General features: G+C 40.6%; 2 protein-coding genes across 2 annotated transcripts in view; one reads left to right on the forward strand and one right to left on the reverse strand.

The window, feature by feature from the left end:
• Nucleotides 1-4,454, reverse strand: part of Nsun6 (NOP2/Sun RNA methyltransferase family member 6) — a 43,549-nt gene extending 39,095 nt beyond the window's left edge. The window contains exons 1-2 of the mRNA XM_026782861.1: nucleotides 4,365-4,454; nucleotides 3,073-3,201 (exon numbers count right to left, since the gene is read on the reverse strand). The gene's annotated coding sequence lies outside the window, so the exon portion shown is untranslated. The remainder of the gene's footprint in view (nucleotides 1-3,072; nucleotides 3,202-4,364) is intronic.
• Nucleotides 4,455-5,207: 753 nt separating this feature from the next.
• Arl5b (ADP ribosylation factor like GTPase 5B) overlaps nucleotides 5,208-17,903 on the forward strand; it is a 29,376-nt gene continuing 16,680 nt past the window's right edge. The window contains exon 1 of the mRNA XM_005354649.2: nucleotides 5,208-5,473. Coding sequence (XP_005354706.1) covers nucleotides 5,425-5,473 — 49 coding nt within the window. The 5' untranslated portion in view covers nucleotides 5,208-5,424. The remainder of the gene's footprint in view (nucleotides 5,474-17,903) is intronic.

Below are 17,903 nucleotides of genomic sequence, written 5' to 3' on the forward strand. Positions count from 1 at the left end.
AGGCAGGCAGGGAGGGAGGGCGGGCTTAGAACCAGTAAGTTGTTTTTAAAAACCAATACACAGTCTTTCCGCAGTGTCATGTATCTTCAATGAATTCATGGGTTCTTTCTTGACCAAATCATCTGAAATCAGTAAAGAAAATGTCTGAGACACAGGTTGAAAACGTTGCATGACTTTCCTGAGAAGATAGAGCATCTATTCACCCCAAATAAGAGTGAAGTGGGCAAGTGTTGTGTGCTCTCCCCTTGCTGTTACCAGCCATCCTGCTAGTCTCCGGAGACACTGCCCAGCCTGGGCAGGGCAATCTGGCAGGTAGAACAGGTTAGTGGCATCTTACTGCAGCAATGGATGCCTTGGCTAGGATTCAGAAGACAAGCCAACCCTACGAAGGAATTTGGACAGGCAGTTTTGCCGTGACTCTGACACAAGATGCAGTAAAAATGCTTAGGAAATAAGGAAAACCTGAACTTGATTGTAGACTTCGCGAGGGAGAAACTTCATTTCCACAGTGTACTCATTGTCTGATGTAAAAAGGGCACTCCCTGAATGACTAACCGAACAGACACACAAAGTAGAAACAGAAATTGCTGCTAAACGTATATTTGATGTAAAGTAGTTCACTAATTCAGAACACTTGACTAGTGACCAGACATTTACATTAGCCCTGACTAGGTATGACTGTAATGGGAGTTAAGTGGATGAGTGGGTGTGCTGATGTTGTACAACTGGAACCAAGAAAACACCATAAATGTGCAGTTGGTAGAGTGAGCCGGTACTGTCTAAGCTAAGGAAGACTCCAACAGAAATATAGGCATGAGAAGCCACTGAGGCTACACATTCTTTATAGAGATAGGATGGACCCAAGCAGGGACTGATGGGAATAATAAGTCTCAGATCTAATCTCATCATTTTAAGCTTGTTCATGACACTCCAAAGTTGAACTTCACATAAAAGTTTAATCCTTATTTAATTTTATGAGAAGTGGGGTCACAAGGAGAAACGGGGTGGGGTGGGGATTCTAGAAAGAGCTACTGACAGGGGTGATCCTCTTAAGTGGTGACAAAAATGATGATTTCAAAGTAGCTTCTTCACTCTTCATGCAAAAAAGGGTAAGCAATTTCTGTCTAGTTTTCTCATTTTATATTTTATCATAGTCACCTTCTACATTTCTTCAACAGCAACCTGGCCTTATTTCATCTCTGAGGATGTTACTTCAAATTGATCCTGGGAACAGGATCTTAATTCTGGATTCTACGCTTCTGCAGTAAAGGGAACTTCCTCATTTTCTTTCATTGCTTTTCTCTTGGACTTGCATAGATGAGCATGAACGTGTGTGTACAAATGTGTGTGTTCAGGTTCAAGTATACACGTGTGCATGTGAAAGGCAGAGATCAATGTAGCAATCAGAACTGCTCCCACTTTATTTTGGGGAGACAAGGTCTCACACTGAATCTGGAGCTGGCTGACTTAGCTAGACCGACTGGCCAGCAGGCTCCGGGAATCTGCATGTCATGTCTCTGCATTCCCAGTGCTGGAATTACAGGTGCATACTCCTGGCCCAGTGCTGTGGGATATTTGTAAACTGTGTGAAGGTCTATTGCTATGATTGTTGTAATAAAAAGCCAAAGTAGGAGAAAGAATCTAGCTGAGAGAGAAGGAGGGTTGGGGGGAAGACATGGAGGAATCAGGATGGACAATACATGACAGAATGTAGATTAATAGATATGAGTTAATTTACTTTATAACATCTAGTTTCAAACAAGCCTAGGCTAAGGCCAAGCTTTCATCATTGATAAGTCTCTGAGTCATTATTTGGGAGCTTATGGCCTAAAGAAAACTCTGACTACAGCCTTAAAAAACAAAAACAAAAACAAAACAAAACAAACAAAAAACCCCAGGTGCTGGCCATCTAAAATCAGGTTTTCATGCTTCTATGGCAAGTGCTTCACTAACATGGATTTCTCCTTAGTTCCATTTGTCTGTTTATTTTTCAGACAGATCCTCCCCATTTAGCCCAGGGTGCTCTTGATTCATAATTCTCCTGCCTGAGCCTTGTGAAAGACAGGAATATAGGCATTTACCACAAACCCAACTCCTCCTGGCAATTCTAAGTGTTCTATAAAGATAACATGACATCTATACAAATCCCTTCAGCCACAAATCTAATTCTGTCAATATAGTATCTCAGTTTTTTTTTTAAATAAGTTGGTGTCATTTGAGAAAATACAAATTAGGACCTATAGAGTCGGAAAGCCAAAAAATGAATATAATCTAGTTCAATATGCAGTCAAGATCAAGCATAGCAGCTTCTGGATTTGCTCATCCTGAGTTCTATAAATGATATAGTCTAATTCTTACCTGGACCTCCTCATTTCCCTTGCAGTGATTATGAAACATTGAGGATCAACACCACAACTTGCTACAAGCCAGACCTCTCTGAAGATCCAACAATCTACAAGCCTAAATTCCTGTTTTGTCCTGAACATATCTCCTTGCCACTTGAGAAAGAAACAAATAGTAAAGATTCTGAAAATAAAGTCCTTTAACCACAGAGGATGGGGTTTATGAGGTTGTTGAGTGAATCTTATCTTAATTGTTAAGAATTTCACTACTGATCTAGACTGCTATGGTTCAGATGCAGTTCTTGTAACTCTGGGCAAATGATTAAAAGTTCTTACACCTTATTTTTCTGTACTATTAAATGGAGGTAGTTCATGCTTTATAGTGTTACTAGAGATTACATGTTAGATAACCCACTTCAAAGAGCATCAGAAAAGGCCAAACTTCTCTAAGTCTTAGATGATATGATTACCCACGCAGAAGGAATGGGTGTCAATCTCCACTCAGCAGGGAAGAACTAAAGTGTGACCCAAATCCGGACACAGCAGGAGTTAACTGGTCTACGACAGGGAGGCATGGACACAGATTTCAGGTTTTTCATGAGAAGTTATATAAATGTAATAGGTTCCACCCTAAGGAACAGGATTGCAACAAAGGGCAGGGTACAGTTGTTTCTAAAGAGGAGAGGACTAGAACATGTCACCAAATCCTCCCACAAATTTTACAAACTACCTTGGCTTCTGTCAAGCCAGGAAGGAGAGTATCTTGCCTCCAAAGGATAACACTGCACAAGACGAAAGCTTCCAAGCATCTGTTGGCAGGAACGCTTACAAAGAAAGGGAAGGCTGAGTGTGGAGATCCCTGCAGCACAAAGGAGAGACACCATGGCCCATTGTATAACTTAGGACCGCAGTCATAGACTTAATGATATTTCAGCCCAGGAAATATTCTGAAACTCAGGGTATCATGTAACCTCTCTGTGACTCTAAACAACACCTTCATCAGAAATTTATCAATATGTTCTTTCCTACTTTCAGGAATGACAAAGTAAACTGTTTGCATCAATCAGTCACCTACAAAAAGTGTCTAATAGATATCTACTGAATGAAATTGTATTGATTTCTCTGACCATATGGCAGAAAGGAACTTCCTGATGGGCAATCAATCCCAACCCATCTGGAAACGGACCAACTGGACTAACATCTCAACTGACATGAGAAAGGTCGAGAAGTTTTTGAAGAGCGCCTTTCCTCCTTAGCTGGCAGAACACACAGTTCCTGGAACGCTTTTTGTCAAACTCTGTACAAACTGATCTAACTCAACTGATTAATACGTTGAATTCAATGCCGAAGATACCAAGTTTTTCCGAGTATCATCTGGTCAGTTTATAATGGTTCCTCCTAAGAAAAAAACCTACAAAATTTAGCTCTTTTAAACTCCGTGAATTAACATTTTTAATACCTTGAAATTTCAGTTTATTTTATACTAATTTTTCACTTTAAACCTTTTAAATATTTTGTTGGACAGTTTTTACTGGGATTCTATTTTATGGAAAGATATCATTTCCGATTGACACATAACACAATAGCCTAAATTCCTAATATTTTCATGCAGTTATTCTCATCTCAAGAATTCGAACTATATTCGTTTTCAAATGGCACTATTCTATACAGCAATGTTACCTCATCTATACCAAGGGCAACACTGAAATTAGTGTAAACGAAACCGTAAAGGGACATTTAAAGAAAAAGTATTTAGTTTATGTGAGCTACATTTAAAAGTATATCCTCAGCATTTTCTAGTTTCATTAAATTCTTGATAAACATGCCTAATGTAATTTAATATATATAGTCAATACAAGTGCACAGCATAAACTTAAGTGCCATTTTTCTAACATCAGCACATACATCAGCATTACATTTGTTTAACAATATTCAACTATAGTTGTCAGCCTCGATCATTTGTTTTAGTCGGAGTTAGGTTTCCTTTCCGTCCGGTTAACTTTCAAATTTCTAAATTCTCACCTGAAAGGGGCGTTAAAGAATCTAAAGTCAGCTTTTTAATAATGAAACCAGGAAACCTTTAAACTTGCTAACACAACTACAAACTCGTTTATATGTATAGTCCAACGTAATGGCTATAAAGCCGTTTGAATGCCGAAAGATGAGTACATCTTTCCTTCCTTATGAGACCGAAGCTAGGGTTTAGTATCAAGCTGAAGTCTTCACTGATCTTTGAAGCGCAGCACTAAGAGGGCATCTTAAGCCACACTCAGTTGTTTTATTTAGGTCATGGAATAAGTTATGGTGTCAAACCAGCCTTTAAAATCCTTCTTCTGTCGTTATGTGGGCCTTCAAGGACTATTCCGGCCTACGAGGCTTCCATGAGATCAACGACCGGTTTTGGCCAAACTGGTCGCAGTGTGTGTTTAGAAACATAACCGAATCCTGGGTACAGGCATTCCAGGGCGCGCGTCCACTCAGTTCCATTAAGAATCGCACTAGAATCCCAACACGGCCAGCCCGGGAGGAACGGGGATGAAACACCACCACTCCTGCCCGCGCAGCTGAGCTTCTGCAGGCTTCCGGCAGCGACGCCGCGGGGACGCCGGAGCTCGGGAGCCGAACCCGCGTTTCCTCCGAGGGACGGGAGAGGGAGCGCGCGCCGAGGAAATCCCCAGCCCAGCCACTCCCGAGCCCGCTGACGCCAAGCCGCCCACGGTCCGCACGCCGGAAGTGCACGGGGAGGACCCGCCACGTCCGAGCGGCGGGTGACGTCAGTGCGCCGACGTCACTTGCGGACTTTCCGGCGATGGGTGGTCCCGGGCTGCGGTGGGGAGGCGGGGCGGGGGCGGGGCTCGCGGCCGGTTGAGGCTGTGCTGGGTAGGTGGGCGCCGACGGAGCGACTACGGGTCGGGGCTGGGCTCAGCGCGCTGCGAACAAAGGAGTCTGCGGCGGTTCCCGGCTCCGCGGAGGACCGAAGCTTCGGGGGACTCAGGCTCGGCGGCTCCGGGTCGGCTCCACCACGGGCGCCGCGGCACCTGCCGCCGAGTGCTGCCCAGAGAGCCCGTCCCGCCCGGGGCTCATGATGGGGCTGATCTTCGCTAAATTGTGGAGCCTTTTCTGTAACCAAGGTGAGGCCAGCGGGCTGGTGGACGCGGCGCCGGCAAGTCTAGCTTGAGATCGGGACTCGGGCTCAGGGTAGAACTCGGATCTGGGGACTGAGAGCCCCGGCAGGGGAGGCGCTGGTGGTCGGGAATCCCATGCGTGCCCGGATTTTATCCAACCAAGGTGGAAACAGATTTCTGCATTCTGTTTGCGGGCCTTTTCGTCTCAGTGAACCAGACTTAGGTCTGATTAGCTGTAGAAAAGTGTCTTCACAAGAACCCCAAACTTTCCTTTTCTTTAACAGGAAACATTAGTTTTGCACTGTTTACCTTCCCCTTGTTTGAGCCAGTGCACCTTCACGTTGTCCGACTTGGCTCTGATTTCTGCTCGTTAAGAGTCAAGGATGATAATTCAGGTGTACAGGTTTCTGAAATTTTCACACACAAGGCACAGCTCTCCCCCCACCCCCCGTAGGCGTTGAAAAACAAAACCTAAATGCCTTCGGTTATGTGTAAGATGTTACGTGGCCGTAGTTATTCTAGAACAGGTCAGGAAATACCTAGAAGTTGTAAAACCTGTTCCGACTCAGAATAAGCTTGAGAAGAGTTGATACCGGACAGAAAGGGGGCCCAGTGATAAAGTCTTGGGCATTCTTGTAACAGACTGGTTTCAGAGAATTAAAACCTTTTTTTTCGTTTGTTTCATTTTGAAAGGGTGTGATTTATAAACTAGTTTTGTTTTCATGAGTACCAATTCCTAACATTAAGGTGTTTATCTATTTTGTGGATTTAAACCGTGAAATGAATTTGAATGGCTTTAGTTCACTTGTCCTGTGGGTGGATTTAAAAAAAAAAAAACCCTTTTTCAAGTTTATGAGTAAAAATACATGCAAGCACACTAACGCGTGCTCGTATCTATGCAAGTACTACCAATAAATACCCTTTTTAAGTGACTTCAGTGTCCAGAGTTCAGCTCCCTGCGGTGTTATCCATGAATGTAATACATTCGTTTTTTTTTCAGCAGCTTAAAAATTTTCTAATGCTTGTAAATGTACCACATCAAGGAATATTTCAATATATAACCATATTTATTGATTATATAGTTAAGTTTATGTAAATATAAACAAATTATGCAATGATACACACACACACACATGCCTGAGCCTAAGCAATAAAAATTGTCAGAGAATTGATTCTCCCTTTTTTGTTGGTTATTGCTGTCTTTTATCTCTGTTCATTAGAGGATTCCATAAGCAGACTAGAAAGGGGGTGAAAAGGACAATCATGGAAGATGATGAAAGCCTTCGTGTGGCCACTTCCATCTTTGAAAAATTGTTTGAGCTTCCATAGCCCCCTTTCTGCTTAACAATTCTTTCCCCTTCCTGCTGAACTTTGGGAGCTTGTGCTTGTGTCCCTTTCTCTCACTCACGATTACTTCCTTAGTCAGTAAACCAGTTCTCCAAATTAGACCCGGTAGCTGCAGAGATTACAAACAACCAAGATGCCAAGTCTGTGCTCTCAGAACACGCAAGAATTAGTGTAGGACATTGCTTGTAGATGTTTCTACGTGTGGGGTGATGGGACTTGGCCCGCCTCAGGTGGTTCCTCGAAGCCTTCCAGGGTAAGATGTACCTGGACTTGACACTGAGTGGCAGATTGGGGTGAATGCAAGGTAGACTGAGTAGAATTGGGCTTATTGGTGGAGGCAGATGGGCTAACGTACACAAAGAGGAATAGGTTGGATACACCTAAGGAAACTTAGCATGGTTTAATTAGTTTGTGCAGTTGTACTTCACTTGATGAGATTGGAGCCGTAACTAAGAAACTGTATCACTGAGGTTCTTCCATGCTGACCAAGACAGTGCATTGAACATAAGAAGCAGCAGAATCAGTGAAGGAAGAGTCTGGTCATTAGGTGTTTTCCTGAAGTGGAATAATGGGATCAGATTCATATAGTAGGCTGAAATTTTTGTTTTCCTTATAAACAAAGTTACCTGTGTTGGCATTTTCATTTTTTTAACTATTGTGCACTTCTTACTTAGTAGTGCCCAGTGGATATTGGAATAACCTGTCTGATATTATTAACTCTACCAGTTAAATTAGAATGAGGTGGGGTGGACATTGGGCAAGATAAGGCTGGAAGGTGCAGCCAGTATGAAAGAATTAGCAACCTACAGACTTCTTTCCCTTATCTTTCCTTCAGTAAGCCCTCACTCTTATCATGCTTTTGTGGTTTCTGAGAGAGCTCGGAGCATCCTTTCATGTGAGGTATCTTCCTGGGGATAAGTTCACTAAACTGTACATTGTGTCCTGGAACTTTGTGTTGTTTCGTTTTGTAACAGAAAGTAGGATACAAATAGGACTGTCTTTAGACACCGGCTTAACCAAAAAGACAAATGAAATAAGACTTTAATTACAGTTTGTTTTCATAACCAAAGGCAGTAACTTAATAATTATGTCATCTAACTCATTTCATTCTCATTAGCGAATTTTATGCTGTCCACCTGGGCCCCGCCAGTTGTTGCTAAGTGTTGCTTTTTCTTCTGGCTGTTTTGTTAACCTTTTTCTTTGGGCTATTTCTGTTCTTAATTCTAGACTTTTGCTGGTTCTCTCCACATCAAACAAAATCTGTTCCCAGTCTCCTGGAGCTTGTTTGTCTCCTACTTTTGAAAAGTCCAGTCCTTGATTCCATCTAGATTTCTGGTCAAGACCACTAGTTAGCGTCATTCCTTGACAGATTTGCCAGAATCGGCCCACTTCCTGCCTAGCGTTAACCCTGTGTAATTACTGACTTGGAGGAATGTTTGTCACTGTTTGTGATTATATTATAAGTTTCTTTTTGTTTTGTTCACTCAGTAGAAATAATCTCCTTGAGGCATGAACTTTTTCTTACTGTTTTAGTCACAGTACCTGTCAAAATAGACTTATTTTGGGTGTTAGTTTTGCCTTTTTCTTTCTTTTTTTTGTTTCATTCAGTATAAAATGTTGTATAGTAGTAAGATATACATTATATTTTGAAGTGCAGTAATGCTAAAATCATAATGTATGGATGAGTCGTTCAGCTCTCCACATCTCTTTACACTGTTGTATTCATTTAGAATAGTATGTCTAGACGGGAATTATAGCCATGATCATTTATCCTCCTTTTTTTTTTTTTTAATTTTCGAGACAGGGTTTCTCTGGAGTTTTTGGAGCCTGTCCTGGAACTAGCTCTTGTAGACCAGGCTGGCCTCGAACTCACGGAGATCTGCCTGCCTCTGCCTCCCTAGTGCTGGGATTAAAGGCATGCACCACCACCGCCTGGCCATTTATCCTATCTTAGAGGAGGGGAAAGCACGTTTATGCCTGTTTCCCTTCCTCTGTCCCAGTGGTAGAGACCTTTGGTTTGGTCTACACTCTAAGTTGTCTTTATTGTGGTGATAAAGTTTGGTTATACTGAGCTATGATTTGCTTTAATTGTCTCACTGTTTTTCCTTCAGTTTGTAAAATCACAGCAGCATCTTAGTTTTCCTTTCCTTGCTTGAGAGATTGCAGTATCCAAAGCTCGGCCCCGCCCATTGCCCACCTTGCCACCCAGCAGCCGCTTTGGCTTCCCTTTGCCATCCCCAGGGCATAGCTGTTCTGGGCTTGTCTTTGCTGCCATGTTAGGGTATACTTGCATGATGTCTTCCTTTCAAAAGTACGCACATTTAGCCAAGCGTAGTGGTGCGTACCTTTAATCCCAACTCTTGGGAGACAGAAAAAGCCAGATCTGTGTGAGTTCAAGGCCAGCCTGGTCTCCGTAGTGAGTTCCAGGATAGCCAAGGTTGTGTAGAGAGACTCTACCTCAAACAAACAAACCAAAACCCAAAACAAATAAGCAAAAAGCTCTACAATTATTTAAAATATGCCACAAAGGTATCTATAGAGCTATAACCCCAGCATTTGGGAGGCAGAGACTGGCAGGTCTGGTTCAGTTCAAGTTTGAACCTGGTCTACACAGTGAGTTCAGGGACAGCCGAGGTTATGGAAAGAGAAACTCAGTTCCCACCCCATCCACTCACAAAAAGAACATCTGTAAATTGCAATTTTTCAATTTCGGATGGCTGGAAATGTATCACTTATCTTCACTTCTGACTTATAGCTGGTTTAGCTCTGAATTGGGAAACATTTCTAATGGAATTTGAAGACATTGACTTGACCTCCAGCTTCCAACTATTGCTAAGTAAAACTAGTCTCTTGATACATTTTTCTATATCTAGTAGGGTTTTTTTTTTAAAGAATTTTATCTTTACCTCTGGTAATTTTAACTTTCAAAAAGATATAATTTCACATATGTCTGTTTTTTCAGTGTGGTGAGTGCTCAGGAATTTTTCAATTTAAATATGTACCTTCTTTGACACTAGGAAGTTTATTTGTTTATTGTTTTAGGGTTTATTCCTGTTTTTCTGTACATTCTGTTGCCAGTGTGTGCTAAGGTGGCTGCCAAAGATTCACATAAACATTTTCTTACCATGGATGGTGTTCTAGTCTTAGGTCTTTTTTTTGTCTTCCAATCTTGCTGTTGAATATTTTCTTACCGTGGATGGTGTTCTAGTCTTGGTTTTGTTTTTTTGTTTGTTTGTTTGTTTGGTCTTCCAATCTTCCTGTTGAATATTTTGGTCCTGCAAATATGTTCCTACTGTTCTAGTGGCATATTTTTGTGAAGACTGTTGTCACTCTTACCTGACATGGCCTTATTTTCTGTTTTTATGTAGTTTTGAATAGCTTTTCACATTGAAAGTGTTCTTCATAACTGTCTTGTGACTCTCCCCTTATATCCCGATGGGTTAAACACTGTGAGTAGTGAAAAGACAATCAGCCCTATGATCCAGGGCGTACAGAGCTCGGGGCCTACAGAGGGCTGAGTAATGCTCCACCCCAAGCCACCCCTGGACCCTCTGAGAACTTTATTAGACGGTGCTGTTTCTCTTAGAGCAGTCTGTAAAAATAGCATTTTCTAAGTCACAGAACAGGTAAACTGCTCTTATTTTTTGAAGTTGCTACAATCTCTTCCTTCATGCTCTTGGCGGAAGAGTTCATGTCCTCACCAGCAAATGATGCTGTCAGCCTTCAGTTCTAGTCATCTGGTGAGTGCTGTCTGTGCCATTTTTCATGTCCTTATTTGCTGTTTGTAGACAGTTTAGTTTCTTTACCCACTTAAAAAACTTTGAAACTTTTGTCATCAAACTAGCTCTCTCAAATATTTGTAATGGCTCTTTGTTTTTGATAGCTTCAAGATGTCTGTTCCTCTCCTCCATAAGTGTGAGCTGTTCTGTTAATGTCTGTGATAGACTTCAATTTATCTTCTGTTCTGATGTGAATAGGGGTGGATTTCCACATTTTAACGTGGATGTTTACTTCTTCCAGTTGATTTTTCTGAAGATATTTTCCCCCTTTGGAGCCCTTGTAGAAATTCAGATTGTCATTTTTAAAAATATAAGTGAGCCTTAACTCTGTGTGTTTTGTTCTATTGCATTGATCTTTAGGCCACTTCCATAATCTTGGTTATGACCTTAGAACCATGCTGAGTTTTGAAGTTCAGTGGAGTCCTGATGTGGGATTCCCCTCTGTTTGCTATTAATATGTTTTATTGTCATTGGTTAATAAAGAAGCTGCTTTGGCCTATGACAGGGCAGAATATAACTAGGTGGAAAAACTAAATAGAATTTAGGGAAAAAGAAGGCGGAGTCAGCCAGCTAGCTGGCTGCCAAAGAAACAAGACGTGTAGAAAACGAGATAATGCCATGGCCTATGCCTTGTGTCAATACATAGACTAATAAAAATAGATTAATTTAAGATGTAAGACCTAGCTAGGAATACATCTTAGCTGTTGGCCAAACAGTGTTGTAATTAATACGGTTTTTGTGTGATTATTCAGGTCTGGGCGGCTGGGAAGTGAAAGTGCAGTCTCTGCTTACAGAGTCCTTGAACTTTGCTTAATCTCAGCTTTCTAACTTAAACTACTGCTATTTATTTCCGTCTTCCTACCTACTTTGGCTTTGTTTTTATTACTAAATTCTTAAACACATATCAAATATAAGTATTTTAGAGTTGAAAATGTCCCTTTAGTTATTGATCTAGCCACTTGTTTTAATGTGTTGTGTTTCATTTATTCAATTTGAAATATTTTTGTGTGATTTTATTTTTTATTGAATTATTGATGTTTGTTGCCTAGTTTGCACATATTTTTAGTTTTGATTTTTGCATTTATTTGTTTTTGATAGCTTAATCTTGCTTCCTAATGTGTAAAAGCCTCACTTCACATTTGTTGAGACCAATGATGCTTCTATCATCTCATTGGATCATGTAGTGTTTACCTTTGGAGAGGAAACTTGTGTTCTACACTTGAATAATGTTTTGTGAATGCTGAGCTTACGTTTGCCTCAGTCTTTTTTTCATGTGTATCTCTTACATAAGAGCATATTGCTATGTGCTTTTGAGCCCGTTGTGAAACTTGCCCTGTGAAATTGACTGGAATGCTTGGTGGAACGTACTGTGGTGCAGTCTGCCACTTCTCTGTTGACTGTGTTTCTTGTGCTTGGTTTCTGGTTTGTCCTGTTCTTTTCCACTTTTAGAATTAAGTGACTTTTTGTAAAAAAAAAAAAAAAAAAAAAAATTCCTTTCTTTATTGACTTTTTATCTCTTTCTGCATTATTTTTATGATGTCTTCTTAGAGACTGCAACATAGATTCTTTGTGCTGTCAACTAAGGGAGCAAATGCCATATTTCCTATAGAATGCACGCATTTGCAGCTCAGTTGCATCCACCACTTGTCTTTATGCTGCTGGATTGTGACTCATGTTTTATTTGCATATTTAATAAACCTAAAGAATATGGTGGCATAGTTTCTTCTATGCAACTCAACTCCTATATAAAGTTTTAAAATAGGGATAAATTTATCTCATATTTGTTCATCTTACTTGTGCTGGTGACAGTCTCTTACCTGAAATGTTTATATATTGCTTATATTTGTAAAAATGTATGTTTGCTTCACACAGCATCTTTCGCCAATTTTTTTTCATGGTGTGTAGACTGCAGCTGCTACTTTTTTCTTTCTGATGAGGCTTCTCTTTATGTATCCTGACTTTTTTCTTTCTGATGAGGCTTCTCTTTATGTATCCTGACTTTTTTCTTTCTCATGAGGCTTCTCTTATGTATCCTGACTTTTTTCTTTCTGATGAGGCTTCTCTTTATGTATCCTGACTTTTTTCTTTTTCTTTCTTCTTTTCTTTCTTTTCCTTGTTACTTTCATGGTTTTTCATCATCTTTTGCTTTATAACAAATAACCTTTTTTGAGTTTACTTTTCCTTTAACTTTTTTTGAAATTTACTAAACTTCTCAAGTTTGGATTATTTTTCACATTTTTGTACTCACCTAGTTTACGTTTTCAATTTATAGTTCCATATTTTCTCAGCTGCATGAATCATTATGGATGCATATTTAGTTTAAAAAGAAATGAACTTTCTAAAATGAAAACATTCAGAATCTACCTCAGATATTAAAGGTCGTGTTCTGGGTCAAGATGTGAATTATTTTCAACTTCAGTAGTGCTTAGAACAAGCTTAAAACACATGGGTTAGATGCCTGTGCCCTTGAAGATCAGTCTTCCAGAATAGAGCCTTCTGGTGGGCAGCTCACACACTTCTAAGGTGACTATATCGGATCAGGTCTGCAGTCTTACCATGGCTTTTGTTCAGTGAGCTGAAGAAGCACATCTCTGTGGTCTCCGCAAATGCTTCAGTTGGAGCAGTTTGTTACTGTGGAGGAGGACCTTCTCTGTCTGTGTTTATGCCTTTGGAAGACCTTCTCGGTCTGTGATGCTGCTCTGCCTGTGTTGTCTTTGGAGGACCTTCTCAGAGTATTTGATGCTGCTCTGCCTTTATTTAGTTCTTTTGTTTACTAGAAGAAGCTTGTTTTCTTCCACCTGATGAACTATTTTTTTTACACTAGTTAAAGTTTGGTTAATACTCATTTCTTGGCTGAAGTGGAGAAACTTCATTTTGGGACAACATACTCAGCCTTGTAGTTTATTGCTAATAAAGTATGTTTTTGTACTACTAGGTCAAAGGAGAAGTTAAGATGCATAGCATGATTATCTTTTTCTTTAGGATTTTATACTCATTTTAAGCATCTAATGTATGAAAGGATTTTTTTTTATAGGTGTAAACTTTTTTTGTCTCCATAGAGTTCAAAGCTAACCAGAGAGTACATTATCTAGAGCCTGTCCCTGGATTCAAATGCCAGCTAAGACCATCTTTCCCTCCCAGTAGATGATGTGGGAGGTTATATAGCTGGAGGCCTCGTGTCCTAGTTAGGGTTTCTGTTGCTGTGACAAAATGCCATGACCAAAAAGCAAGTTGGGGGGAAAAGGATTTATTTGGCTTGCATTTCCACATTGCTGTTTACCAGTAAAGAAAGTCAGGACAGGAACTCAAACAGGTCAGGAACTTGGAGGCAGGAGCTGATGCAGAGGCCATTGAGAGGAGCTGCTTACAGGCTAGACTTATATGGCTTGCTCAGCCTGCTTTCTAATAGAGCCCAGGACCACCAGCCCAGGGGTGGCACCACCCACAGTGGTCTGCCCACACCCCCATTGTTCGCTAATTGAGAAAATGTCTTACAGCTGAATCTCATGGAAGCATTGAGGCTCTCCTTTCTCTCTGATGTCTACCTTGTGTCAGACAGACACACAAAAGCAGCCAATACACCTAGTTTCCTCATGAGTAAACTGAGGAGTGATGTCAGTTTTTCACAGGATAATTATGGATATTAACTTGTAAAGTATGTGTCAAACATAGCAGGACATATTGGCACACAGCTTTAATATTAGTACTCAGAGGCAGAGGGGCAGGCAGATCTCTGAGTTTGAGACCAGCCTAGTCTACATAATTGGAGGCCAGCCAGGTCTACAAGGAGGCCTTGTCTTTAAAAATAAGAATAAAAAAGATAAGCCACCTAAGAGTTTACTTTATTATTACTGACATTTCTTTCCTTAGCTGAAAGTTGGGGTTCAGCTCTTTTCAAGAGATGCATACCTCACTCTGTCACTTTGTCCTAATGGTGTTTTGTACTGATGAGACTTGACAAGTGCTTGCCTTCAGCACTCTGGAGGGAAGTGTTGAATCATCAGATGGACATGATCCACTGACTGTAGCAGCTGAATCATCAGATGGACGCGATACATTGGATGTTACATTGAAGGCATTGGGAGAGGCTGGAGAGCCTGCAGGGACACAAAGAGCCCATAGCCTTTGCAGTCACTGAGGTGTAGTCTGTGTGTGATTGCTCCGCATGCACTGCATCACTGCATCTGACATTTTAATTAGTATCTAATTCATGCAAAACTTCCTGTAGTCACGTTGTTGATAGAGCCGCTTATACCCAGAAGGTGGTAGTCTGTGTGTCATGAAATTTCCCTTATACATTAAAAAGAAGTTTACCATTTTGTAGTGTTTTAACAACATGGAATTTTAATGTAACTTAAATTTGCATCTGTTATTTCACAATTTTTAAAATGATGTCACTATAGTGCTTCTCTGACCTTTTTTCCCCCAGCAGTATTATTCTGTTAAATAATGATATTCTTAACCAAAACTCTAGGAAATTTTGTTCATGCTAGTGAAAGTAAGAAAAAGCACAGGAGAAGACTTTAATTTTTCTTTTTTTTTTTTTTTTTTGGTTTTTCGAGACAGGGTTTCTCTGTGGCTTTGGAACCTGTCCTGGAACTAGCTCTGTAGACCAGGCTGGTCTCGAACTCACAGAGATCCGCCTGCCTCTGCCTCCCGAGTGCTGGGATTAAAGGTGTGCGCCACCATCGCCCGGCGACTTTAATTTTTCTTGATTTTTTTTTTGTTGTTGTTGAAATTTTTGCTCTCATTATGTTTCTTGTGAGCCATTTTCCCTCCTGTGCTCATCTATGAGCATGACCCTAGACCTAAAAACACGACCGTTCACAATTTGTTTTTCTTTTAGTTTTTCTCGTTTGTTCATATTCGTGGCATTTCTTACTGTGTGTCTGGACCAGGCTGGTCCTTCACAGCCCTGCTGCTCTCTTCCTAGCATTTCACAGATGCAGATTGCAGTGTGTGACCTTGTGTTCTGTGACAGCAAGTCGAATTTAATAATGCTTCTTAAAATGGCTAATGGGTCCATTGGATATTGCAAAACCTGTTTTAAATAATAAATTTAGGCTGTTGGCGACAGTGAGCTGCGTGGTTGGTTTTCCTGAGAGAGGGGCTCAAGGACATAGAAGAAAGAATCCTGGCCTTCTCTCCATAGCTTGAGAGTCAGATAGGGTTTGGGGTTTTTAAATGGCTCAGCACAACTTGAGATCTAAAGTCAAGCGAAGTAGAGGTCAAAATGACATTAAATTACATTAATGTACATTAAATGGCATCGATGTCCCATCAGATTGGCAGCAGTTTTGACTTTGGGGATGGAGTTCTCATTTGCAATCAATACTACCTTGATCTCAGTAGCTTCTTAAAGGGTTTTATTTTCTTTTGTTTTTTTCCTTTCTTTTTAACTTCTTGGGTCAACAGATGCTAATAGTCACTGCTGAGTAATATGAGTAGTCAAATGTCTTTTGACATTTACTTGTTTTCTATGGTAGAGATGAGGGACATTATTAACACTTAAGCATCATCACAGAAAATGTCTCTGACACCGTTCAGTTGATTGTCTGTGGCCTATTGATTCTGCCCAACCGAAAGACAGCAGTAGAGAACAAGAGCTGTCGTCTTTTTGAGCCTGGGGTTCCTCTTAGACATGACAGTACGGGGTCCACTACACAGAAGTATCTCTGCCACTGTACTGACTGGAAACAGTCCACTCTGTCAAAGGGACCCTTAAGGGAGCTTCACGCCGTCATCATTGAAGCATTGCATAGGGACAATACATTCAGGGGTTGTTTGTTTTGTTGTTTGTTTTTGTTTATGCTTTTCCTTAGAAGGAGATTCTATATACACGCATTCACATTACTTTATACATTTTTCTCACTGCTCTTTGAGTGAAAAACTTTCACTAGTTAGTATGTGTGGAAGAATTGTTTAGCCATTGACGAACTCACTCACGACAGTTGGAGGGAGAGGTGCAGTTATGTAACAGGGCAACTGGCCTTTGTGAACGTGGCCTTTAGTAGCTGGCTGTTGAACCTGCTTTCATTTTTGATGTATAGATGGTCTTGATAGCTCTTCAGATCTAAGATCTAAAATAAACTGCACTACTTCATGCCCGTACAAAGGACAGTCCTTTCTGTTGGTGTTTGTATGTGTAGACTTCAGTTGTTGGTGAGCTTTCCTGAGTACTTAGGCCTCTTTCTCTGAAGGATATTGTGCACATCTTCATCCTAAGAAAGAGCTAAGCGTGTGAGCCTTGTTTTAATTGCTAGAGTTCCATATAAAGTGAAGAAAGGGGATCTGAAAGATAAAACCCCAGTGTTTGAACTTGAAGTCTGATCCCTGTCCACCACCAGAGCCTCTTTCCCTTGGTGCACCTGGAGACCAACCTTTCAAAATGATGCATTATAAAGGAATGTAGACATCAGACTTTCAATACTAGGATCCTCACCTGTAGTCAGACTAGCTTTGGATCACTACCTTCAAAATAGTGACGCGGAGGCTTATTATTAATTTTGAAAACTTGGCCTTAGTGTACATTTTTCCCCAACTAGTTCTTTCAACTGAAGCTAACTTGTTTTTATTCATCTATGTCCTGCCACATGACTTTTGTCTTTTCTCAGTACAGCATGTCCGACTTGTTCTGAGTTTGTGGGCAAAATCCCTGAGCATAGATTCCTCTTCTTCCTCTCTCTTCCCAGAATTCCCGCCTATTGTCTCCTGCCTAGCTGTTGACTGTTCAGCTCTATTAAACCAATTAGAGAGAAAGCCTGTCTTGAAAAACATATATATAATCAGAAGGTGTTTTGGCAAAGACGTTTCTTCACAGTATACAAATATTCTACAACACTCACCATAATACAATAAAAAATTAGTTGTAGTTACCCACATAAGTTGTTTGAACAGTGCAACATTTCGTGCTACTGCCCATTCTCATCCCTGAGCAGGGGTTCTTGCAGCCAAGTCTGGCTGTTCCGGTGGCCTTTTTCTCATTGCTGCAGTCATACTGAGGTCTCCAGAGCTAGGCAGTCAAAAATATTGAGAATGCCCAATGCCAAGCAATCTGTTCGTTCCTCTGCTGATAAAGAGTGTTCTTGCTCTTATCTTTAAGGAACAACAAACCAGTGGAGTGCGTCAAGGTTCATTCCATTACAACCTAGGAAATTCAAGCCAATAGACCCAGAAGGAAAGTTAAGTCAGTTATAATCATTTTGTTATGAAATGAAAACAGCCTTTCCACTGTCTACTTGTTCTGTAATATACTACAAGTAGTTCTTACTGATAAATACAGAAGTTTGTCATCGCAATTTGTCCACGGA

The sequence above is a fragment of the Microtus ochrogaster genome, chromosome 16 (genome assembly GCF_000317375.1).
Source record: "Microtus ochrogaster isolate Prairie Vole_2 chromosome 16, MicOch1.0, whole genome shotgun sequence".
Taxonomy (NCBI): Eukaryota; Metazoa; Chordata; class Mammalia; order Rodentia; family Cricetidae; genus Microtus; species Microtus ochrogaster.